This window comes from Erinaceus europaeus, chromosome 3 (genome assembly GCF_950295315.1).
Source record: "Erinaceus europaeus chromosome 3, mEriEur2.1, whole genome shotgun sequence".
NCBI classification, from domain to species: Eukaryota; Metazoa; Chordata; class Mammalia; order Eulipotyphla; family Erinaceidae; genus Erinaceus; species Erinaceus europaeus.
Genome location: NC_080164.1, coordinates 55,494,687 through 55,520,130, shown reverse-complemented (window position 1 = coordinate 55,520,130; position 25,444 = coordinate 55,494,687). Strand labels below are relative to the sequence as shown.

The 25,444-nt window shown below is 40.3% G+C and overlaps 1 protein-coding gene across 1 annotated transcript; it reads left to right on the top strand.

The window, feature by feature from the left end:
• Positions 1-58: 58 nt before the first annotated feature.
• On the top strand, positions 59-24,540 carry PEX13 (peroxisomal biogenesis factor 13). The gene is made up of 4 exons (XM_007539639.3): positions 59-191; positions 13,923-14,617; positions 21,364-21,489; positions 22,317-24,540. Exons 1-4 carry the CDS (start codon positions 100-102, stop codon positions 22,613-22,615), a joined length of 1,212 nt encoding a protein of 403 aa, XP_007539701.1. The 5' UTR covers positions 59-99; the 3' UTR covers positions 22,616-24,540.
• The last annotated feature ends 904 nt before the right edge of the window (positions 24,541-25,444 follow it).

Below are 25,444 nucleotides of genomic sequence, written 5' to 3'. Positions count from 1 at the left end.
GATCTGTGTTCTGCTCGTTGTGCCTGGCACGCGAGTAGCTGCTGTACCTCGGCCCCGAGAGTCCCGCAGCCAAACGGGAGCCAAACGGAGGCGGAGGAGATGGCGTCTCAGCCGCCGCCTCCCCCAAAGCCCTGGGAGACCCGCCGAATCCCCGGGGCCGGGCCGGGACCAGGGCCCGGCCCCGCTTTCCAGTGAGTGCGGGCTGCTTCCGGTCGCCGATTCGGTGGGCTGCAGCGGGGACTTGGCGGGAGGCAGTTGAGGCCGTTGTTGGGCGAGATGTCCCCTCCCCCTCTCAGACCCCCCCAACTTTGAGTGAGGAGCTCGGGGTGGTGGGCACGGGGTGCCGGCGAGGGGGGATTTCGACGTCCCAGCGTGGCTCCTGCATTGGTTTGCGGTGTCGTCCGGGGGCGCCTGCGCCCTGGGGGTTCCGGGCTCGGGAGCGAGCGGCCAGGGAGCCGCTGGCGGGACCAGCGACGCGACTGCAGGACTCGCTTCCAAAAAGCTGTGGCGGCACCTGTCCAGACGCGGCTCCAGAGAGAGCAAAGTCCCCGAAAAGCTTCCGACTAACCTCCATGCAGGTTGGTGAATCGCCGAAAGGTCGCTTTTGCACCGCTGGAGCCTCAGTTCCTATACACATTTGAACTTAATTTTTCCTTCCCTTCTTCCATTCATCCATCCATCCGTCCTTCCTTCCTTCCTTCCTTCCTTCCTTCCTTCCTTCAGAGCACTGCTCAGCTCTGGGTTATGGTGGTGCCGGGGACATTGAAGCTTCAGGCATTAAAGTCTTTTTGCAGAACTCGTGCTATCTCCCGCCCCCACCCACCCCAGTCCCTCCATACTCGTTTGCAGGTTTCTGCCACAGAGATTTCGGGGAGCGACTTTAATGCGGGTGTTGAGACTGTGAGCCCTGACCGTGTGTTTATGTTGTGGTTGAGTGTTAATGCGTGTTAAATGGATCTGCAGTTCAAGGAAGGTTGAAGTTATGGATATAAGACAAGCCTTGTGTGTTTTGAGTGAATCTGAATTATCTTGATTCAGACGATTCACCTATATTTGTAGGTTTTCCTAACACAGAAGCCCCTGACATACTGAAATGTGCTTCTGCTGTGTCCTGCAATCATATATATATAACTTTTAAAATTATATTTATTAGATAGAGACCGCCAGAAATGTAGACGGGAGGGGAAGATAGGGAGAGAGACCGAGAGACGCCTGCAGCCCTGCTTCACCACTTGCAAAGCTTTTCCCCTACAGGTGGGGACCGAGGGCTTGAACCCAGGTCCTTGCACATTGTAACACGTGTGCTCAACTAGGTGCACCATGACCTGCCCCTTATGTTCTGAAATCTTGTAGTCTTACAGAAATTTCACCTGCACAATTCCACAACTCCCAGCGGACTTACTCCCCCCAGTACACACACACACACACACACACACACACACACACAGATCTCATAGCACTGCTTCCCAATAGCTGCAAACAATAGCTGCTTGCTTTAGTGATATGCATAGCAAGTACTACGTTTTGATAATGCTGTTAATTGCGGTAATACTTTCTTTTACCTTTTTTATTATCTGCTGCCCCCTTATTTTGGCGGGGGGGTTTATGGTTGATAGTCCAGTTGTTGACACATGGGTAAAGCTCATCTCCCTGTGACCAGTGTCTGCAGAAACTCTCACTCCCATCTTAAGTCCTTTTCTTCCATCATGCTACCTTTCTAATAAGTGGTTGACTCTTTAAATAGCTTGAGCTGCTCTTTGGAAGAGAGAAGTGTTATACTTGCATCTGTTAAAAGATCTGTTTATCTAAAATTAGCTATTCCCTATTTTTTTCATTGTGAAATCACTTAAAAGCATAGCAACTGATAGTAAGATAGTGGATACTTGTGTGTTCCTTCCCAATAAGAAATACTGACATTTTTCCAGATTTGCTACAGATATTTAAAAATAAAAATTAGACAGTTAAACCCTTACATTCATCTTTCCTGCAGTAATTACTGCCTCTTTTTAGTGCTTATATACACCAAATAATGTTCTTCTGTTTTATTTTATTCTTAAGTGCTTGGGTTCATATGTATAGTATGTATATATATCTATATATGCATGCGTTTACATATTTAATTAAATACACATTTAAATAGATGTCTTCAAACTATTATTTTAAAATAGCTTATTAAGTTGTATTTGAAGTTCATCTTTTTTTTTTTTTTTTAAAGATTCTATTTATTGATTGATGAGAAAGATAGGAGGAGAGAGAGAGAGAGAACCAAACATCACTCTGGTACATGTGCTGCCGGGACTTGAACTCAGGACCTCATGCTTGAGAGTCAAGCACTTTATCCACTGTACCACCTCCTGGACCACAGAAGTTCATCTTTAATACCTACTAGCTATAGCCATTTTAATTATGAAAGGACAGCTAGTATGTAAACTAAATGTTCTGTTGTAGGTATTAAAGTATTAGTTATTATGTGATGAAAGTTTCTGTAATTGACATCCTTGTTACATTTCCAAGAGATTTTCTAAGGCTGTAGTGAAAGTGGAAATGTCTCTTTCTTTCTTTCTTTCTTTTTTGAAAGTGGAAATGTCTTAAAGAGAGGCTGCTCCAGTCTGCAAGTACTGGCTGTTACTCAGTTGCTCCCCCATGTGGTTGTAAGCTGATTTTTGTATGTTAATAGCAAGATACTGTTTTCTTTTAGTGTTTTTTTAAAACATCATTTGTAACACATTTTTTTTGTATTGTAGTTGTCAATCTAATAGATGTTTATTTTTTTCTTTATTGGGATTAATGCTTTATAATCTAAGATATTTTAAGTGCTCTTTTATCTTTACATTTCCATAATTAACTAGTGAGATCAAGAATCTTTTTTAGTGCATTTTCCCACTTTTATATTGACTTTATCTTTATATATCTATGTGTCAACATACTTTATTGCTCAGATTAGTCCTGTTTTACTTGTATGGTTAAAATTTTTTGTTTTTTCTCAGAAGGATAGTGGACCTACCCTCTAACCCTGCAATTCCTCTCCTGGGCATATATCCTAAGGAGCCAAACATACCCATCCCAAAAGATTTATGTGTACTTATGTTCATTGCAGCACAATTTATAATAGCCAAAACCTGGAAGCAACCCAGCTGTCCAACAACAGATGAGTGACTAAGAGAGTTGTGGTCTATATACACAATGCAATACTACTTAGCTATTTAAAATGATGAATTTACCTTCTTCAACTCATCTTAGATGAGTTTGAAGGAATTGTGTTAAGTGAGATAAGCCAGGAGAAGGATGAATATGATATGATCCCACTTGTAGACAGAAGATCAGAAATAAGAATGAAAAGTGAAACACAAAGCAGAACTTGGACTAGGTTTGCTGTATTGCACCAAAGTAATGGACTCTAGGAGGAAAGGGAGACTTTCAGGTCCTGGTGCACAATGGTGGAAGAGGATCTAGGCTGGAGTTGAGACTTTTTTGAAAAAAATTGAGAAATTTTACACATGTATCAACAACTGTGGATCTTTCCATTTGACATTAATAGATGGGAGAGTAGATGGTGTTTGCCAGTGAAGAATAATAGGAGGTAAGTCCGAGTTATTGTAAATATTAAAGAGATTTAACGTAGTTAAGGCTTTTGCTAGCTGGATATTGGGGGGGGTACATTCCTCCTTTATCTTTATTTAATTGAGCCTTAAGGGTTTGATGGGCCCTCTCGACAATGCCTTGTCCCTGTGGATTATAGGGAATGCCTGTGGTATGAGTAATGTTCCAGAGGGAACAAAAATCTTTAAATTGTTTGCTGGTAAACACAGGTCAATTGTCAGTTTTCAGTTGAAGAGGTAAGCCCATCACAGCAAAACAGGAGAGCATACGGCTTATAAGCTTTTTAGAGCTTTCTCCTGTCTGAGCTGTTGCCCACATAAATTTAGAAAAGGTATCAATTGAGACAAACACGTATTTTTGTTTGCCAAAGTTTGGTATGTGGGTGACATCAATTTGCCAAATAGCATTAGCTTTTAATCCTCGGGGGTTAACACCAAGAGTCTGGTGTTTTTATGAGACTTGCACAGGAAGAGCATGTAGCTAGCATATGTTTTAACTGTGGTACAGGAACATCAGGAAATCGAGCTCGAAGGCCTTTAAGATTAACATGGGTTAGAGAATGGAAATCAGCAGGATCAGAGACAGAGACTAGGAGAGCTCCTGTGGAGGCAAGGCAGTCAGCTGCAGCATTCCCTTTGGACAGGGAACCAGGAAGAGGGCTGTGGGAACGAAGGTGCTGAATATATAGTGGTTGGGTTCGAGAAGAGAGCATAGAGGCGATTTGAATCAAGAGAGGGGAAAGTGGGTTGTCATCAATTTTCACATAAGAACGAGCAAGCCATGGAAGTAAGTTAACAGTATACACACTGTCAGAAAAAAGGTTGAAGCATTCTGGTACAGCTTTTAATGCAAGGAAAACAGCATAAAGTTCTTTGTACTGAGGGGAATTCTCAGGAAGCTCAGTAAAGAGAGGTTTAGGGGGTTGTTTGTCCAGGTAATATATGAGGGCAGCAGCTCCCTTTTTTCCACCATCAGTGAAGACTGTAAGAGCAGAAGGAATGGGATCTCGAGAGAAAAGTTTAGGTGCTAGTAGAGGCAAAAGAGGTAAAGAAGATAACAATTTATTAGAAGGATAATGGTTATCTATTTGTCCTGGAAACCTCACGAAGCTTATGGCAAAGCGAGAATGATTGCATATGAGCCACTCTGTATCTGTGAGAGAAAAGGGCAGAATAATTAAATCCGGTTCTTTCCCTAAGACCTGCACAGACCTATTTCTCCCTTGGCGCACCATGAATGCTAACACATCTATCTCAGTGAGGAGTCTTGGAGTTCCTCCTACTGGTGTGTGAAGCCACTCAAGAACCCCATGGTCTTGCCACAATGCCCCTACTACTGTGGGGGTGGAGTTGAAAATTAGAAGGTTTACCAGAGAGGAGGGGGAGAATCGAACAAGGTGCATGTCCTGGAGGGCCTGGTTAACCCTTTCCAGTGCCGAGAAGGCCTCAGGAGTTAACTTATGTTTTGAGGAGGGCTGTTTGTTTCCTTTTAACAGGTCAAACAGTGGTTGGAGGCAGCTTGTGGGCAGATAGAGATACTGCCTAAGCCAATTTAAATTTCCTAGAAAACTTTGTAAAGAAGCAAGAGTAAGGTTAGAAGGAAAGGTGACATTAGGTTTTAAGGGACGAATTTGGATTAGAGAAATCTCTGAACCTAAAAAAGATATTGGAGGAATTAGCTGTATCTTCTCAGGAGCCACATTAAGGCCGCTTTTCTTTAATGCAGGAATGAGAACATCACATAGGGCACAGAGATCTGTATCTGATTTTCCCCATATTAATATGTCATCCATGTAATGAAAAACATTAAGGCCCTTATGGATATATGGAAAAAGGGCAGATTTAACAGCCTCTTGACAAATTGTAGGACTATTGGCCATGCCCTGGGGCAGCACTACCCATTCAAATCTATCGGCAGGGCTGGCGTTATTAATAGAAGGAACAGAGAAGGCAAAACGTTTACAATCTTGCAGATGCAAGGGAATAGAGAAAAAACAATCTTGTATATCAATAGCTATGATTGGAATTCCTGTGGGAATTGCAGAAGCAAGAGGCAAACCCCTTTGGGGGGAGCCCCAGACCTGCATGGTTTTATTAACTGCACGGAGATCTTGGAGGAGGCGCCATTTTCCCGAGCGCTTTTTAATCACAAAGACAGGAGTATTCCATGGGCTTCAAGAATGGCGAATGTGTCCCAAGGACAACTGCTCTCGGACGAGCTCTTTTAAAATTTCTAGTTTATCCCTAGGTAAAGGCCACTGTTCCACCCAGACAGGCTCATTAGAAAGCCAGCTTAAGCAGGGTGTTTGGCTACGAAGAGTGGCATTTAGTATTGGGGGTGCTGATTAGATCTGGTCTTGCGGGAACGAGTGTTACACTCTGCAGAGGCATCTGTGGATATCCTAACATCAAGACATTCCAGAAGATCCCTGCCCAGTAGGTTGGTGCTAATATCAGCTACCAAAGGGTGGAAGTGTCCGGTAGAACCTTCCGGGTCTTCCCACATGAGCGAGTCTTGTGTGCGAAATGTTTGGGTCACTCCTCCTACTCCATGTATACTGGGTCCAGGGATAAGTTCCCAATCTTGGGGAACCTCTTCTTGCCTTAAAATCGTCTTTGCTGCCCCCGTGTCAATCAAAAATTTAAAAGGAATATTGCCAATCTTTACTGTCATAGAAGGGTGACCCCATTCTAAAACAGGAGTGGTCCACAAAATCTCAGGCGCCGAATTTGTACCATTCAGGGGCGAACCATCTTTATGAAATTGGGACCAACAATCTCTCTTCCAATTAAACCCCTTACGATATCTTGGACAAACAGTACGTGGCCTCTGGCTCCCTGACTGAAAGTGGGGTTACTCTGACTGGAGGCGTGGTCGCTCTAACTGGAGGTGGGGTTTCCCTGACTGGAGGCATGGTCGCAGCTTATCAGGACATTGGTTACGCCAATGTCCTTGGCGACCGCACTGAAAGCAGGCCCCATTGTGATTACGTGGGGTAACTGCATAAACCTGTGTCGTAGCGGGTGCCCCATAATTACCTGATGTATGTTCCTGTGTCGCTAAAATCCAATTATCTAGGTGTAGGTGTTTAAGATTAAGGCATGCCTGATGGAATTGTGGTATCATGCCTTCCCAGACAATAGAGTGCAGGAGTAGTGAGCAGACGTCAGGATTATAAACCTTTCTCTCTAAGCTTGTCTTCACCCTTGAGATGAAGCTCGCTAATGATTCATCAGTGCCTTGGCGAAGAGAGTTAATGGGAACTGACGAATCTACATTGGGTGGGGTCACCCTTTCCCATGCTTGTGTTGCGCAGATGCGTACCTGTTCAAAATAACCGGTTGGAAACCTGGCTTCTGCCTGCTGAGCTCCAGATTCATAAGCTCCTTCTCCAAATAAAGCATCAGAATCCCATTCTACCTGTTTGTTACTATTTTCCTGTGACTGTCTAGAGCACTCATCGCGGAAGCATGCCTTCCACTGTAGGTAGAGGGGTTCTTGAAGTGCAGCACGATCCAGGTCCTTCCAATCCTGTGGCGTGTTAAGATGGTGGTAAAAACTCCTTAAAATGGACTTGGTCCATGGAGCGTGCATTCCATCCTCCCTGACCGCTTGCCAGAGTGCTCCGACCTCTTAAGAGGAGTATGGCTGCCACGGCTGAGGGTTTTGTTTAGAAGGGGCCATATTTACCGGGAAGGTGTGGATTTGGTCCGATGGCACAGGAGAGGGAGCTACAGAAGTGGAAGGTGCCATGGAAACTGCTGTAGTGGCCGCAGGGGAAACTGAACGCATATCTACAGGGACGGAGCTCTCGGGGTGGACTGCACATGGTTTAAAGTCCTTAACTGCTGAAAAAATATCCTTTAACTCCTGTACCTCAGCCACTAGGTCTCTTAGTGATGACGTATCAGCAGGGGGTGGAGTCAAAGAAGCAGAAGGAACTGAACACGTGTCTGCAGGGACAGCGGGTGAAGGGGTCATGGAAGCCGCAGAAGGAACTAAGCACGTGTCTGCAGGGACAGAAGTTTGGGTGCTGACTGCAAATCGCTTAGGGCGTTTAGGTTCTAAGCACATATCTCTTAACTCTTGTATCTCAGGAGAAGCTGAACCCTGGGCGGCAGAGGGCGGGGTCGGAGGAGGAGCTTCCGAACATGTGTACGTGTCTGTGGGAACTGAAGTTCTGGGTCTATCTGCTGATCGCTGAACACATGTGTTTTAACTCTCGTATCTCAGCCTCAAGGTCACTTATCCTCATGACAGATCATGTTGTACATATCTTGTAAGTAGAGACCACAGTTATAAAAATCCAAGGGGTAGCGAAAATTAAACCATCTGTGAGAGCGCGAATCTGTCCCAGGGCATGAGATAATAACTGGGACACCTCCTCATAAAACGAAAAAATTCCCATGGTGGAGGGAAACACGGGGCCACAGAGGTGGGCGGATACCACTTACCTGTATCTGGGCGGCTTTCGGGGACCTCAGGCCGGGCCACCCAGCGGGGCGTGGGTGCGGAACACGATGGGCGCCAGATGTTGTTGTGCACGGGCTGCGGAGAAGAGAGAGGGGGGTCCGGATCAAAGAGGAAACACAAATCTTTATTTGCACTGGCACCTCAGAGTTGGGTGCTAGAGAGGCAGGTTGGGCCACGTGGAGGTAGCAAAAATGGCCGCCTCACGCAGTAACCTTTCCTTCGTCTAAACACCGGAGTGAAGCACTGGCAAGAGAGCGAGGTGTGGAAGAAGAAAGGCTTTTATAGGAGCAGCTTTCATGAGAATGGGAAGGGGGAGGAGTAACCATACCACTCCAGGATAGGATAATAACTCTGGTGAGAATGGGAGGGGGGAGGAGTAACCAAAGCACTCCAAATATCGCAGGGATATAGACAATGCCTTGAGGGCACAACATGGCTGAACAGGCACTCCGAGAATGTCCCAACTCTCGCGGGAACTAGCAGTAGCCTGAGGGGACAACATGGCAGATGTGACTGCATCGGCACAATTTCCCAGCGAGAGGGAAAGAGAGAGACACCTACAGTCCTTTCTTCATTATTCCTGAAGCTTCCCCCCCTGAGGTGGGAACTGTTGGGTGGGAAAGATAGCATAATAGTTATACAAAGAAACTCTCATACCTGAGTTCTGTCTACAAGTGGGATCATACCATATTCATCCTTCTCCTGGCTTATTTCACTTAACATAATTGCTTCAGACTCATCCAAGATGGGGTGAAGAAGGTAAATTCATCATTTTAAATAGCTAAGTAATATTGCATTGTGTATATACACCACAACTTTCTTAGTCACTCATCTATTGTTGGACAGCTGGGCTTATTGTTTTTTTACTTTTTGTGTCTTCGTTAAGAAATTCTGGGAGTCTTAAGGATCCCGGTTTGAGCCCCTGGCTCCCCACCTGCAGGGGAGTTGCTTCACTAGTGGTGAAGCAGGTCTGCAGGTGTCTAGCTTTCTCTCCCCCTCTCTGTCTTCCCCTCCTCTCTCTATTTCTCTCTGTCCTATCCAACAACAACTATAACAGTAAAATATAAGGGCTACAAAAGGGTGTAAATAAATATTTAAAATTTTTTTTTTTTAATTCTTTCTACCTGAGATCAGGAAATTTCCCTCTTTTTGCTGCCAGGGTTATTGCTAGGGCTCTGCACCTGCATGATTTCACCATCCCCAGTAGATTCTTCTCTTCCTACTCCTCTTTCTTTCCCCATATAGAGAGGAGAGAGAATACAGTGTGCTCCGCTGCTTGTGAAACTGCCCACATACAACTGCTCCCTTCTGGTAAATGGGGTATCTCACGTGGTAAAGCCTGTACTGTATGGGCTGATTTATCGCCTGGCTCCTCTATATTTTAAATATTCAACTTTTCACATTCATTATCTTTAACCTAATTTACCCCATGTAGATTACTTGTGCCATTTATCAGTCTGTTTCATACTAATTTATAATGCCGTCTATATCAGATTATTTATTTATTTACTTTCAGGGTTATTGGTGGAGCTCAGTGCCAGCACTCTGAATCAACTGCTCCTGGCGGCTATTTTTTTTCCCTCCCCCCCCCCCAATTTTTAGTGGATAAGATAGAAATTGAGAGAGGACAGGGAAGTAGAGGGAGAGAAAGATACCTACAGGCCTGCTTCACTTGTGAAGTGTACCCCCTGCAGGTGGGGAGCAGGGCCTCAAACCTGGGTCCTTATGCTTGGTAATATGTACACTTAACCAGGTATGCCACCTTCTGGCCCCCAGATCAGTTTTGGGTTTTTTTTTTTTTAGAATTTCTTTTTTCTTTTAATATTTATTTATTCCCTTTTGTTGCCCTTGTTGTCTAATTGTTGTAGTTATTATTGTTGTCGTCGTTGTTGGATAGGACAGAGTAATGGAGAGAGGAGGGGGAGACGGGGGAGAGAAAGACACCTGCAGACCTGCTTCACCACTTGCGAAGTGACTCCCAGGTGGGGAGCTGGGGGGCTCTAACCAAGATCCTTATGCCGGTCCTTGCGCTTTGCACCATGTGCGCTTAACCCTCTGCACTACTGCCCAACTTCCCAATTTTCTTTTTTAATGTATGGTTCTGTTTTGAAGACTAATATGTGCCTTTCGTGTGTGTGCGTGTGCGTGCACGCGCATGCTCACATTTTGAGTGATGAATGCTCTGGAGTTTCACACCTGCCTAGTTCCACCACTTCCGGTGTACTCTTTTTTCTTTTTTAATATATGATAAATACAGAGAATGTAGGCCCCTCGTGCACAGAGCTCCTGTGTGTGGTCCAAGACTGGGGCTGAGGTCTTGAACCTAAGTCTTAAAGCATAGTGAAGTGTGTGCTCTACTGGGCAAGCTGTCTTACAGTGTGTTATAATCTATAGCTCCACACCAAAGATAACCACCATAGTTCTTTCTCATAAGTCTTAGAAACACTTTGCTTGCTTCTGTTTTTTTTTTTTTTTTCAAGTTCATGTGAATCAATTCTCTAGATTCCACATGAGTGAAAGCATCTGGTAATTGTGTTTCATCTCTTCACTATTTTGCTGAGCATAATCACCTCCAGTTCCCAAAGGACACAATATCATATTTTTGATTGCAAAGTAGTATTCCTCATACATACAAAGTATTCACTTTGCTATTGAGTTATGTCCCTGGTCCCTTAAAGTGGCTTTTTTTTTTTTTTTTTTGCCTCCAGGTTTTTCACTAGAGCTTACTGTCAGCACTACGAATCACTGCTCCTGGAGGCTGTTTTTTCCACTTTATTGGATAGGACAGAGAGAAATTGAGAGTAAGGGAAGATAGGGAGAAAGACAGATACCTGCAGACCTTCTTCACTGCCTGTAAAGTGACCCCCCTGCAGGTGGGGAGCCTGGGCTGGAGCCGGAATCCTTTCATGAGTCCTTGAGCTTCGTACTATGTGTGCTTAACCCAGTGTGCCACCGCCCAGCCCCCACATTTGTTCTCATTTCAATTTTTGTTTCATAAATATTGCTTCACTTATCTCCTTGGTCATCTGGAATACGTAGTCTTTAATTACTGAGATACTACATAAATTAACTCTTGAATGAATCTTCTTGTTGTTTTTTGTTAGCATGATTTCTTAATGTTTTTTAAGTTTATTTTACTTATTGTATATGAGATAAAAAAAAAATTTCACATGAGACAAAGAGAAACCAGAGCACCTGGAACATACAGCATTGGGGATCCAACCATGCACCTCAAATATAGAAGTCCAGTGTTGTCCCAGTTGAGCAGTTTTCACCAACTAAGATTTCTTGATGTTTTTGTTTCTCAGTGTATGCAGCACTTTGTTGTTGCTATTGTTGCTGCTGCTAGTGTTGGATAAGATAGATATTGAGAGAGATGGGGACGATGGGGGGGAGATAAAGATAGACACCTGCAGACCTGCTTCACTGCTTGTGAAGTGACCACCCTGCAGGTGGGGAGCCGGGGGTTCAAACCAGGATCCTCTGTTACTTAAAAAAAAAAAACTTTCAGAGGACCTAGTGGGTGTTGTATTGTTATGTGGAAAACTGGGAAATGTTATGCATGTACAAATGATTGTATTTACTATCAACTGTAAAACACTAATCCCCTAATAAAGAAAAAAAAATGTTTAAAAGCAGTATGTCTCAAAATATCTGCATTGTCTAGAGCCAGACCACCCTGAAGTTGACCAATCTTGACAAAAAACTGTTTAGGGGCTGGGAAGTTGTTCATCCAATTAAAGTCTGGCCTTTATCCACATAGCAACACAATAAACAGTATCACAGAGTGGTCTTTGGGTGGTGGAGCTGTGCTTTGTTGTCTTTCTGTAATTCTAAATGAAAAGTGTTGGGTGCCCACCCCCCAAAAAAAAAGTTGGGTTCAGGAGTCTGCTTAGTGATGTCACTCATGTCTGAGGCTCTGAGTTCACTCGAAAGCACTACCACATTAGGATATATATGGAGGTGAGGGGAAGATAGGTGATACACCTGGTAGAGTGCATGTGTTTCAGTGTGCAAGGACCCAGGTTCAAGTCCCCAATCCTCATTTGCAGGGGGAAAGATTCACAAGGAGCGAAGCATTGCTGCAGGTATCTCTCCCTTTTTTGTCTCCCTCGTCCCCTTAGATTTCTTTCTGTCTCTATCCAATAAAGTAAATAAATTTTAAAATATATATGTGTATATAACTATGTAACTAATTAACTAGCTATATATATATATACATATACATATATATATATGTATATGTATATATATATAATCACTTCGGTATAATCAGTCACCATTTCTATTCACTTAAATCCTAGAAACAATATTCTAGTTATCAAAGTTTGTAAGAAGTTAAAAGAAACAAATGGGGCCAGGTGGTGGCACACCTGGTTGAGTACCCATGCTATGATACACTAGGATGCAGGTTCAAGCCTTGGTCCCACCTACAGGGGGAAAGCTTCACAAATAGTGAAGTAGTGCTGCAGCTGTCTCTCCTCTATCTTCCCTTTCAATCTCTTCTTTTTTTTTTTTCCTGCCTCCAGAGTTATTGCTGGCAGCCATTTTTCATTTTTATTGGATAGGATAGAGAGAAATTGAGAATGGAGGGGGAGGTAGGGAGAGGGAAAGAGAGATACCTGCAAACCTGCTTCACCACTTGTGAAGCGACTCCCCCCTGCAAGTGGGGATGCGGAGGGCTCAAACTAAGATCCTTCCTCTTTGTACTATGTGCATTTAACCTGTAAAACCTTCAAGATTCTAGAAAAATCCAAAAGAAACTAAAACAAGCTTTTGGATACAGAATCAAATTGCAAAAATCAGTGGTTTTTATATAAATAGCTATAAAGTGACATTTTAGAAAGACATCATTTGTGATAACATGAAAAATCACATATGAAGGAATGTAAAATATATATGTTATATATCACTGAGACTCGTTATTTTTAAAACCATACATGTTGGTTTTTGTGGATTGAAGCTCAATACTGTAAAGAGGTCAGTTGAGTCACGTTAACATCCATTTAGTATAGTCCCTAACAGAATTTCAGTAGGGTTTCTTTGAGAGGAATGTACAACTCCCAAGTAATTCATTCTGATACGTATGTAGAAATTGATAGGGTCAAATAGCCAAGACACTCTTGAAAAAAGAGTTTGTTTTCGGCTAAGGATATGGATATGGATTGGCCTGCTAACATCCATATCCAGTTGGAGAAGCAATTACAGAAGCCAAACCTTCCACCTTCTGCACCCCATAAAGAATTTTGGTCCATGGAGCCAGGCAGTACCACACCTGGATAAGTACACTCACTACAGTGCACAAGAAGTTGCTTGCTTCTGTTGTGTTTGAAATTTTGTTGGTTTTTGGCAAGTTCATGTAATCGTATCTCTTAAGATTCCACATATGAGTGAAACCATCTAATAGTTGTCTTTCATCTCTTTATAGCATCTGGGTATTTATAAACTATTCTTTATTCTTAAGATATCTTTAGTGGCTAGAAGATGGTGCAGTGGGTAAATTACTAAATTTACATGCTAATGGTCCTGAGTTTAATCCCTGGCATCAAATATGCCAGAAAGGTGCTTTGATTCTTTCTCACCTATACACAAATATTTTTTTTAAAAAGATACGTTTAAAAAAATTACCTTCAGTAGAATCGATATATAGGAACTGTTTAATAGTTACTTTAAATTGAATTTGCTGCAGGGGTAGATAGCATAATGGTTATGCTAAGACACTATCATGTCCAAGGCTCCAAAGTGTCAGGTTCAATCCCTCACACCATCATCAGCCAAGGCTGAGCAGTTCTGGCAAATGAACAAAATTGAACTTGCTGTTTACTACTTTAAATCTTTTCTGTTTTTAGATCTGCTGATTTGGGTCCTACTTTACTGACAAGACCTGGACAACCAACACTTACTAGAGTTCCCCCACCTATTCTTCCAAGGCCATCACAACAGACAGGAAGCAGCAGTGTGAACACGTTCAGACCTACTTACAGTTCATTTTCTTCTGGATATGGTGCCTATGGAAATTCATTTTATGGAAGCTATAGCCCTTATAGTTATGGATATAATGGGTTAGGTTATAACCGTCTACGGGGAGATGATCTTCCACCTAGTAGATTTGTTCAGCAGGCTGAAGAAAGCAGCAGAGGTGCATTTCAGTCCATTGAAAGTATTGTGCATGCATTTGCCTCTGTCAGTATGATGATGGATGCTACCTTTTCAGCTGTCTATAACAGTTTCAGAGCTGTGTTGGATGTAGCAAATCACTTTTCCCGATTAAAAATACACTTCACAAAGGTTTTTTCAGCTTTTGCATTAGTTAGGACTATAAGATATCTTTACAGACGGTTACAGTGGATGATAGGTTTAAGAAGAGGCTCTGAGAATGAAGACCTATGGGCAGAAAGTGAAGGAACTGTGGCTTACCTTGGTGCTGCAGACAGAGCAGCTAACTCAGCAAAATCTTGGCCAATATTCTTGTTCTTTGCTGTTATCCTTGGTGGGCCATACCTCATTTGGAAACTGTTGTCTACTTACAGTGATGAAGTCACAGGTAAGAGTTGAAAATTGGGTTAAAAACACAGCTCAGATTTCAAGAGTAATCTGTTATCATTCTTTATATTCATTTGTATTTACTGTTCTGATCTAGTTATATTTTTAGTTAAGAACTTCCAAACTGGAAAGAGAAACGTATAGCAAAAATAGGCTTGCTCATTACTCATTGTCTTTTCCAATTAAATAGGCCACACTACTTAGTTACTGCTGTTTATAAGATACTAAATTTAATGGCCTGGCAGGACATAAAGGCACATAACACACAATCGCCCTGTATTTCTAAAATTTATTAACAGGTCTATGAGTAAGACATGTACATATACAGTTGTATGAGTCATTATGAGAAGGGTATCATATAGATGGGAAGAGACATGCTTATTGATTGTTGTTTTTTTGTTTGTTATCTTTATTTATTTATTGGATAGAGATAGCCAGAAATCAAGAGGGGAGGAGGAGACAGGGAAAGAGAGAGAGACATCTGCACCCCTGCTTCACCACTCAAAAAACTTTCCCTCTGCAGGTGGGGACCAGGGGCTCAAACATACGTTCTTGTGCACTGTAATTTGTGTAGTCAACCAGCTGCGCCACCACCTGGCCCCTGATCTAATTTAATTCTTAAAGCAATTTTGTGGCCAGGGAACATATATGCCTGAGGTTCCCAGTTCAGTCCTTCGCATCTCATGTAGCAGAGTGCTGGTCTAGTTCCTCTCCCCCCGCCCCCATTTTTTTTTGGGTTTTTTTTGTTTGTTTGTTTTGTTTTGTTTTTTACCAGAGCTCTGCCCCGGTTTTTTTTTTTGTTTGTTTGTTTGTTTTGTTTTGTTTTTTACCAGAGCTCTGCTCTGGCTTATGGTGGTGCAGGAGATTGAACCTGGGACTTTGGAGCCTCAGGTAGGAACGTCTCTTTGCATACCCAGTCTGCTATCTACCTTTGTCCCATCTTTATTTTTAGATAGAAGATGAGAGACAGGAAGAGACTGTAGCACTGCTCCACCATTCATGAAGCCTCCTCCTTGCAGGTGCTTCCATGTGATGGCCAGGTGCTAGAACTCACTTTCTTGCACATGGTAACATATGTGCTCTACTGGGTGAGCTTTTTCTTGCCCCCTTTTTCTCTTTATCTCATATGAAACTCAGATTTATGTAGTAAATCTTTAAAAAAGGAGTGCTAGGGGCCAGGAGATAGCTCATCTGGTAGAGTGTGTACATTTTACCATGGACAAGAATCCGAGTTCAAGCCCTCCCCCCACCCAGTCATCATCACTGGGGAGCATTTGCATAGGGAAGCTTCATGAGGGGTAGATTGCTGCCATGGTGTCTTTCCTTCTCTCTGTCTCTTTCTCCCTCACTGTTTCTCACCCCCAATCTACAAACGAAAAGAGTCAAGTAATCCAAAAAGTAGTCACTCATCCAAGATCACTTGTTTTTTTGTTTTTTTTTTTTAATAGAAACAGAAATTGGAGGAGAAAGGGGAGGCAGAGAAGGAAACAGAAAGAGATACTTGTATCACTGCTTCACCAATTGTGAAGCTTCCCCCCTCTTCAGGTGGGCATTGGAGGCTTCAGCCCAGGTCCTTGCATGTGGTAATTAATGTGTGTGCTCTATCGGATGCACCACCACCTGGCCACTCAGGGTCACTTTATATTAGTGACTTAATATTGATTTATAAAATTAAAAGATAACAGCACCATTCCTCTCACCAGCGTTCTGTATCCCCATTCCCTCCATTGGAGGTTCTTCTGAGGTTGCAGATATATGTTGACTATTATTTCTGTAACTATCTGTCTATATTTACACATTAGCCCCCCATTTTTTCTTTGATCCTGATTTCCTTTCTAAGTCACACCTACACCTATTACTACTTCTGAATGTCCTTTTTTTTTTCTTTTAATTGATTTAATGAATGACAGGACCGTAGGATAAGGGGTACAATTCTCACCACCAGAGTTCCGTATCCCATCCCCTCCCTTGAAAGCTTTCCTATTCTTTATCCCTCTGGGAGTATGGACCCAGGATCAACATGGAGTGCAGAAGGTGGAAAGTCTGGCTTCTGTAATTGCTTTCCCACTATGTCCTTCTGATTTTCCTCTTCTCTCTTTGGGTCCTAATGGAGTTGGAGTTCAGAGCCCTCTCATCATATTCCCCTATCATTTCTCCCCCTCTGGGGAGAAGGTGGAAAGGCTGGCTTCTGTAATTGCTTTTCTGCTGGATATGGGCATTGGCAAGGTCAATCCATATCCCCCAGCTTGTTTCTCTCTTGCCCTGGCTCTGGAGAGGTGAAGATCCAGGACATGTTAGTGAGGTCATCTGTTAAGGTCACAATTTTAATAATCTAGAATGGGAAATACAACCAGCCTGCTTGGTTTGTGAAGTTCCAACTCTACTGGTAGACTGTTAGCTCAATTTATAAAAGTGAAGCTGACCTTTTATTTTGGTAGCTGGTATCCAGGAAGAAGTGACATTTAAGTTAGACATGTATTTAATTAACTATTCTGAAGTTTCGCATGAGCTGGAGCTTCATGCATACATATTTTTTTTCATGCATACATGTTTTTACAGCTTTGACCTCCTTTTTATTCAGAAGAGAGGAGAGAGAGATACCACATACATATATTTATCCCAGTGCCATAGTACCTTCCATATGATGCAGGGACTCAAAAATGTATCACGCAGTGAGTTATCTCTCTAGCACTAAGTTAGATTTGTTAAAGGCTAGGTAACACATTAGCATTTAGATAGGGATTAAACAGATAAAAGTATCAGAACAACTTGAACAAAAATATATAGGCAGGGGACTACACTGTGGTGACTCAGTTGAGCACACAAATTACCATGACAAGGACCTGGGTTTGAACCTCAGCTCCCTATCTGCAGTAAGAACACTTCATGAATAGGTCTGCAGGTGTCTATATTCTCTAGCTCTATCTCCCCAATTTGTCGATGTCTGTATCCTCTCAAAATAACAAAATAGAAGGGAAAAAATATATATGTTGGTATGAAATAGAAGATTTGTTCAGATAGCCTATATTTGTCCAGTAGATGAGAAAAATAATCAAGAATAAGGATGAGACATTAGACAATTTTTTAAATTATTTACTTATTTATTATTTTTAATTTGATAGGACAAAGAAATTGAGAAGAGGGAAAGTGAAAGGGACTGGAGGCTTGAACTCTGGTCCCTGAGCATGGTAACTTGTGCTCAGCAGGGTGAGTCACTGTCCAGCCCCAAGACTGAGGTATTAGGTTGAAGACTGTTAGTGGAAGATAATTATTTACCTAATAAATTTTAATCTCCACTTAGTAAGGGGGGGGGGTAATTTGGGTATTATTTTAGTTTTTTTTAATGAATTGAAATTCATAATATATAAATAATATTCTACAGATACTGATATGTGTGAAATGTCTAAGAAATTTGTCAGTGTAGGCTAAAACAGATGGAATTGGGTAGTAAGATTTATGAAAATTTGGGATATTTTTGTGTTTTCCCAAAGTGGCAACCTTCTTGTACATAGGAGATGATTAGTGTTTATTAATTTGGGAGCATCAGTTATGATGTTTTGCATTTGACTGAATGAGAATACTACAGATTCAACTGATTAGGTATGTTGCATAAAAGAAAGGGAGACTGTCAAAATACCCATGGTCTCTAAATTTGGATTATTAGAGGGATAAAGTTTTGTTCATTAATTCAATAAATATTTGCTGAGTGCCAACTGCATGCCAGATACAGAGGCAGTAGGAATAATAAAGTGATTAAAACATTCTGCCCTTGTGACAATCTAGTAGAATGAGATAGCAATAAACAAATAAGTAGAATATAGAATAAGTCAAAAGATAGGGTGTGCCATCAGAAAAAATAAGGCAGAAAAGAGTGTTACATATTGCCATTGGTAGGAAGTGGATTGATAATGTTACTAGGAAAGCCCTCCTGAGAGAGATAAGTAAGAAGGTCAGTTTGTTGTTTGTTTGTTTGTTTTAGCTGAGGTAAAGATATCAAGAGATTTTTCAGATGTAAAATTGAGGAAGTTTAAGCCCTATGTTTTCTTAGTGGTTTGGAGCAGGGGTCAAGCAAAGTATGACGTATATAAAATCTCTCAATCCTATTTTTGTATTAAGTACCACACACTAACCAATTGCACTACTGGAGCTCCTCAATCCTATTTTTGCATAGCCCACAAATTGGATGGTTTTTTACATTCTTTAATACTCAGGGTAAATTAGTCAAAAGACTGATATTTGTGGTATGTAAAAATTATTTGAAATTCAAATATCAGTGTCTGTTAGTAAAGTTTTATTAAAATACAGCTACACTTGTTTGTATATGTATTATTATGGCTGCTTTTATACAAAAGCAGAGTTAAGTAGTTTGTAATTGATACTGTATGTGGATGTCTCATTGCTTTTCAGTCATTGCATCACACTTGTTTCATACAATACAAATCTCAGTAACAGTTATAACTTGACAGTACAACTTTTTTCTTTGTTTTACCAGAACACTATTCAGCTCTATCTTATGGTGGTGCAAGGGATTATACCTGGGACTGTGTAGCCTCAATCATGAAAATCTGTTCGCATAACCATTATGCTATCTATCTCTGCCCTTCATAGTACTTTTATTTTTTTGCCTGCAAGGCTATCTCTGGGGCTTAGTGCCTGCACTACAAATCCACTGCTCCTGGAGCCCATTTTTCCATTTTGTTGCCCTTGTTATTGTTATTGTTGGAAAGGATGGAGAGAAAATCGAGGGAGGAGGGGAAGATAGAGAGGGAGAGAGAAAGATACCTGCGGACGTGCTTCACCACTTATGAAGCAACCCCCCCTCAGGTGGGGAGCCAGGGGCTCCAACCAGGATCCTTATGTGAGTCCTTGTGTTTCGCACCACATGCATTTAACCCAGTACAACTTTTTTACTAGTAGCACATGCATATGTCAAGAAAAGAAGAGTGAGCGAACTTTTGAGTGTCATACTTTTAAGTATGTTTGAAATATGCCATGGATTTGCTTTGTTATTAAATTAGGTGGTAAAACATTGCATTTATTATACAGTGACACCACCATATGCTAATTATAAATAGTTTCCATCAATATTATCAAACTGGGCATTTAACATGGCATTTCCAGCTCTCAGAAAATCAGCAGTCGGGGCCAGGTGGTGGCGCACCTGGTTAAGTGCACACACTACAGTGCGCAAGGACCCGGGTTCAAGCCCCTGGTCCCCACCTGCAGGGGAAAGCTTCACAAGTGGTGAAGCAGGGCTGCAGGTGTCTCTGTCTCTCTCTCCATCTCTATCTTCCCTTCCCCTCAATTTCTCTCTGTCTCTATCCGATAATAAATATATAAAGTTTTTTAAAAGAATTAAAATACTTAAAAAAAAAGAAAATCGGCAGTCAGAAAATTTAAAAGAGTATCTCATTACACCAGAATCTCCCTACCAAAAATGAGAAAGAAAAAAGAAGCCTGTAGCAAAATATAATTTTCTGAGAGTCTTATTTGTTAAAGAAGAATCTCTTTTCCAATAGTGATTGCAACATCCAAAGAAAGGTGTCCAGAGAAAGGAAACTTAAGATCATTAACCTCTCAGTGAGAACACTTTTCTTGAAGATTGTGATATTTAGAATATCAGTAGTAAATTTAAAATAAAACAAATGATTTTGAATGAATTTAGTTGACTCATGATAACCCACAGATATTATTGACACTGTTCAATTGCTTATTGGAGAAGTCAGTGTTGAGTTTGAAGTGACTAAAGTGTTAGTCTGTTAATAGTCTGTATGAGACAGCAGATAAGGATATTTTTAAAGAAGTTGGGAACAAAACACTTACTCAACATAACCTTAAGTAGAGTATGCTAAGATGGGTTGTGATTGAGAGGGATTAAAAAAAAAAAAACAGAGCAGAGAAAACAACTTAGCTTGTCAAAACTTAAATTTACAGAGGTTTTAAAAATAAGTTTTTAAAAGTCTGTGGTTATTCATTGTATCAAGATCCATTGCAGAAAAATATCTGAACTTAATAGATGTGTTATACATCTAGCAGTGTCAGAGATTAACTTAATTCACTCTTGTTACTTATTGTCAGTTATAGTGGATTTTAGAAGCTAGAGAACCTAACTTGCCCTGTCATACAGTAGTTTGATAATTTAGTTAAGTTTTATCACTGATTTTTTAAAATTTATTTATTTATTGAATAGAGAGTCAGAAATCGAGGGAGAGAGAGAGGAGAGAGACCTGCAGCTGTGCTTCACCACTCGCAAAGCTTTCCCCCTGCAGGTGTGGACTGGGAGCTTGAACCTGGGTCCTTGCACCTTGTAACATGTGAGCTCAACCAGGTGCACTACCACCCAGCCCCCATTATTTTTTTTAATCAAGACCAAGAGGCTTGAGAGAGAGGACAGTAAATAAAGTGTGAGACTCTAAAACTAGAATTCAGATCCAGCACTGCATGTGCCTGAGTGATGCCATTTCTCTCTCTCCATCTCATTAACAAATTAATATTTATAGTCTGATCCTTTCTTGAAAAAAAAAAATCGTTGACCTTTGACTTAAAGTAAATTAGCTAAAATTTAGAGCTTGAAAAGGAAAGAGTTTATAATCAATAACTTAGTAAACATGTTGAATTCACATAGAATTTACCTTGAAGTAATTACTTTTCTCTCGGCAAGTAAACTCATGCAGTTTGTAGACTATAATCAGTGAAATTTATGCATTTGCCTTTTGTAAATTTTATCAATCTTAATTTGGTTTATAGACAATACCAGCTGGGCAAATGGTGAGGATGACCATGTCGTTGCCAGAGCAGAATTTGATTTTACTGCCGTCTCAGAAGAAGAAATTTCTTTCCGTGCTGGTGACATGTTAAATTTAGCTCTCAAAGGTAACAAAACATTCAAAGTTATCATAATAAGTATAATAATTCAGAATTATCTGAATTTTTTAGAATTTATTGTGTTTAAAGCTGCCACAGTATCTTGTTCATTGTTAATTAACTCAGAAATTAGAATTTCTCTTGTGTCAGTGTAGACTTTCAAGATGTGAGAGTGTGGACAAAAAGTCCTTCAACAGAGTTCTGATATTTCACCAAATAAGGAAAGTTTTCATTTATATAATCTCTTCTAAACTCAGATACTTGAATTCCAATGCCATGTAATCCTTATACAAAAAAAAAAAAAGAACGTTAAATGTGACAAAGCTAACCATAGAAATTATATAGTATCATCTTAGCATGTGTATCTTTTTTACTTGAAGTGTTTACTTTCCAAATTTCAACATTAATATTTTAGGAATTGTCTCAAGATTTATTATTTTCTTATTGTCTCAAGATTTTAAAGAGCTTCAGCACAAGGTTGTTTGTTTTGTTGTGTTATGTTATAAAGCATTTTATTTGGGGGCCAGGTGGTAGTGCACCTGGTTAAGCACACACATTACAGTGCTCAAGGACCCAAGTTCAAGCCCCCTGGTCCCCACCTGCAGAGGGACAGCTTCATGAGTGGTGAAGCAGAGCTGCAGGTGTCTGTCTCTCTCTCCCTCTCATTTTCTGTCTCCCCCCACCCCTCTCAGTTTCTGTCTATGAGAGAAAGGAAAGAAGGAAGGTGGGAGGGAGGGAGGAAAGGAAAACATTTAACATCTGTTGTCAGTATTGGATCTCCAAAGTATGTTGTAATTACAAGGCTTTTTTGTTTTGTTATTTTTTCCCCCAATCAGAACAACAACCTAAAGTGCGTGGTTGGCTCCTGGCTAGTCTTAATGGTCAAACAACAGGACTCGTACCTGCTAATTATGTCAAAATCCTTGGTAAAAGAAGAGGTAGAAAAACAATGGAATCCAGTAAAGTTCCTAAGCAGCAACAGACCTTAACCAACACAACACTAATTAAAGGAACCACCGCTGCTGATTCTTTGGACGAACAGGAAGCTGCCTTTGAATCTGTTTTTGTTGAAATCAATAAGGTTCCAGTTGCACCTGATTCCACTGGAAAAAATGGAGATAAACAAGATCTTTGATGTCTTTCATGTTTGCCTGCAGTTGAACTATTCTTTAGAGTATTTTTAAAAATTACTTCTTACAAGGAAATTAATCTACAATCCAATGAAAACATTTGTTACTGTCTATTCCAGGTGTTCTGCTGCTAGAAATTATTAAAGATGTATATCAGTATACTAGTCTAGTGACCAGGTTACATTATTACAAGTTATTGGACCATGAGGATGTTTCTATCACCTAGATTTTAAGATTATGGAGACTGCTATCATTGTCATCTTATTTGAAAGCCCTGTTTATTGAAAGAGGAAAATCGATGAGCTATAGAATTCAGAGTTTACTGTGGTAGGGATCATTAATATTTTTTTAAAGTTCAGACTAATTGACTTGGAATCCTCAGAAATTGAATAACATAAATATAAAAGCAAGCAAAAGCTAATTTTTTTTTTAAAAAATTTAAACTGAATAATAAATTTTTTGTAATCTATATTATGTTCATTGTTGGGTTTACTCTAGTCAGTAAAATATTTTTACTCATCAACAATTGATACTATTAATTTTTATTGTATTTTTTAAAATTTGTCTTGAAAAAGGTACTAGAAGCTTTGTGAAAGAAATGGGTCTAGAATGATATTTAGCCCTAATAGTTTTCTCTACTAGTAAAAATGCTGAAACATATCTTTCTTGCAGATTATTTCCATTTCTCCTAAATATTATATAACTTTTTATCCTTTTGCAATATCTTGGATCAAATATGTACAAAATTTACTTTTTTTGCCTATAACCAAACTCAAGCCTTAGAGTTTATACTTAATATGTAATTCTAGCAGAGATGATTTTCATAGATGCTATTTCTGCCTAATACAATTACTTTTTTAAAATTGTCATTTAGGCTATCCTTTAAACATTAGAAATGAAATGAGCCAGGAAGATACTTCACCTGGGAGGGCATCTTCTTTGACATGCATGTAACCGAGGTTTGAGGCAGCCTCCACCAAACTAGAAATTTCATTGCTGTGGTGTCTTTCCCTCTCCCTCTGCCTCTCTCACTCTGTCTTACCCTATTTGAAAAAGTTGGCTCTGAGTGGTGAAGCCCCAACAACAGTAACAAAAATAGAGTATAAATACTGGAAATAGATCACAATGAACACATTTCTTTTAGCTTTAGCATTTACTACTAATACTATGAATAAAATGCTCACTTCCCATTTAGAATATGGTGATGGGGGCCAGGTGGTGCACTTGGTTGAGTGCGCATGCTACATTGCACAGGACTCAGCTTCAAGTCCCTGGCCCCCACCTTCAGGGGGAAATCTTCACAAGTGGTGAAGTAGCATTGCAGGTTTTCTCTCCCTCTCTAAGATCTCCATCTCCCCACTCCCCTTGATTTTTCTCTGTCTCTATCCAAATAAATAAATACTTTAAAAAAGTAGAATATGATGATGTTATTTGACTGGGTTTTTGTTTAGTCATTACTTTAAATGCAGTTAAATTTTAATATGCTGAATATTTCTCCCCAGACTAGAACATTTGTATACTTGAAGTGATTTGTATAAACAATACTATCAGGGATATAGGTGTACAAGAGTATACATATTGTTGAAAACTTAGTTATTTGGTAAATATTTGCTTAATTTTTTTTCTTAATAGACTTTATGTTCATCAAATAAATAATTCTGTGACACTTAGACTAAATAAAACATAGGAACCAAACATATACTCAGAATAGAAGCTTATACTAAAAGCTTGGGAACCTCTTCTTTTGAAATGACAGTAAAATAAGTAAAATGTCTTTTAGAATACAAACACTCTGCAGGAAAAAAAAATGAAATAATATAACAATAGTTGGACATATTTTCTGGCACAGATAATAGTGTTCAACGAGGAAATAAAAGTTTCTTACATTATTATTTTCCATTTATATTTACAATTAAAGGTTCTGTTTTGATTGGAGGGTCATTTGTAGAAATTTTGTTCATAGAATAAATTGTAAAATCATTAAATTTGGTACTGACATCTAAACTGACTGCTAAAAATGAAGCAGAGGTGAAATGAGCTGGTATTTAAACGGTGAGTCTTTAGGATAGAATTTGTGACAGCTATCAAAGATGTGTGGGAAAATATACAAAATGAATGACAAGAATTTCTTGGGTATTTTTTGTTAAGTATGTTAAATTGCAATGTATTATCTGACTAGTAACTATGTAAGTCTAAAAATTCTCTTTTTGTCAAAATTCTATTTAAATAATTCTAAAACTCAGATTATGGGCTATGGAAATACCTCAGCAGTGGGGCATAAACCTTGCATGCATGCAGTCCCAGGTTTAACTCCCAGCCCTGCCTATGCTAGGGTTGGGTGGTACTTTGTATTGCTTTCTCTTCACCTCAACATAAAAAAACAAAATAAAAATCTAAAATTTTAGAAAAATAAAAGAATGAATATAGCCTTTTTCACCATGGCAGTTTTAGTATAACTTTAAAGGAAATGAGATTAAACGTAATGTTCAAGACTCTTAATATTTAGGAACTTAAGGAGTACTAATTTAAACTGTTTGAATTAAAATAACTAATTTCTATACAGTAACAGCTACCACTTAAATTGGGGGGGGGGGGTGAGGGAGATAGCATTAATAGTTACGCGTTTTGTGTTGTAGCCAGTGTTTCACTGCTCCAGGATGACCTTTCCAGATAGAAAGTGGGAGAGACACCTCAATACAGTAGCTTTTGCTGGTGCCATAGTATTCTCAGATGAGCTATTTCACCAGCCCCACATGCTTTCAACTTTTCAAAGTCACATACAGGGGAGTGGGCAGTAGCGCTGCGAGTTAAGCGCACATGGCACGAAGCACAGG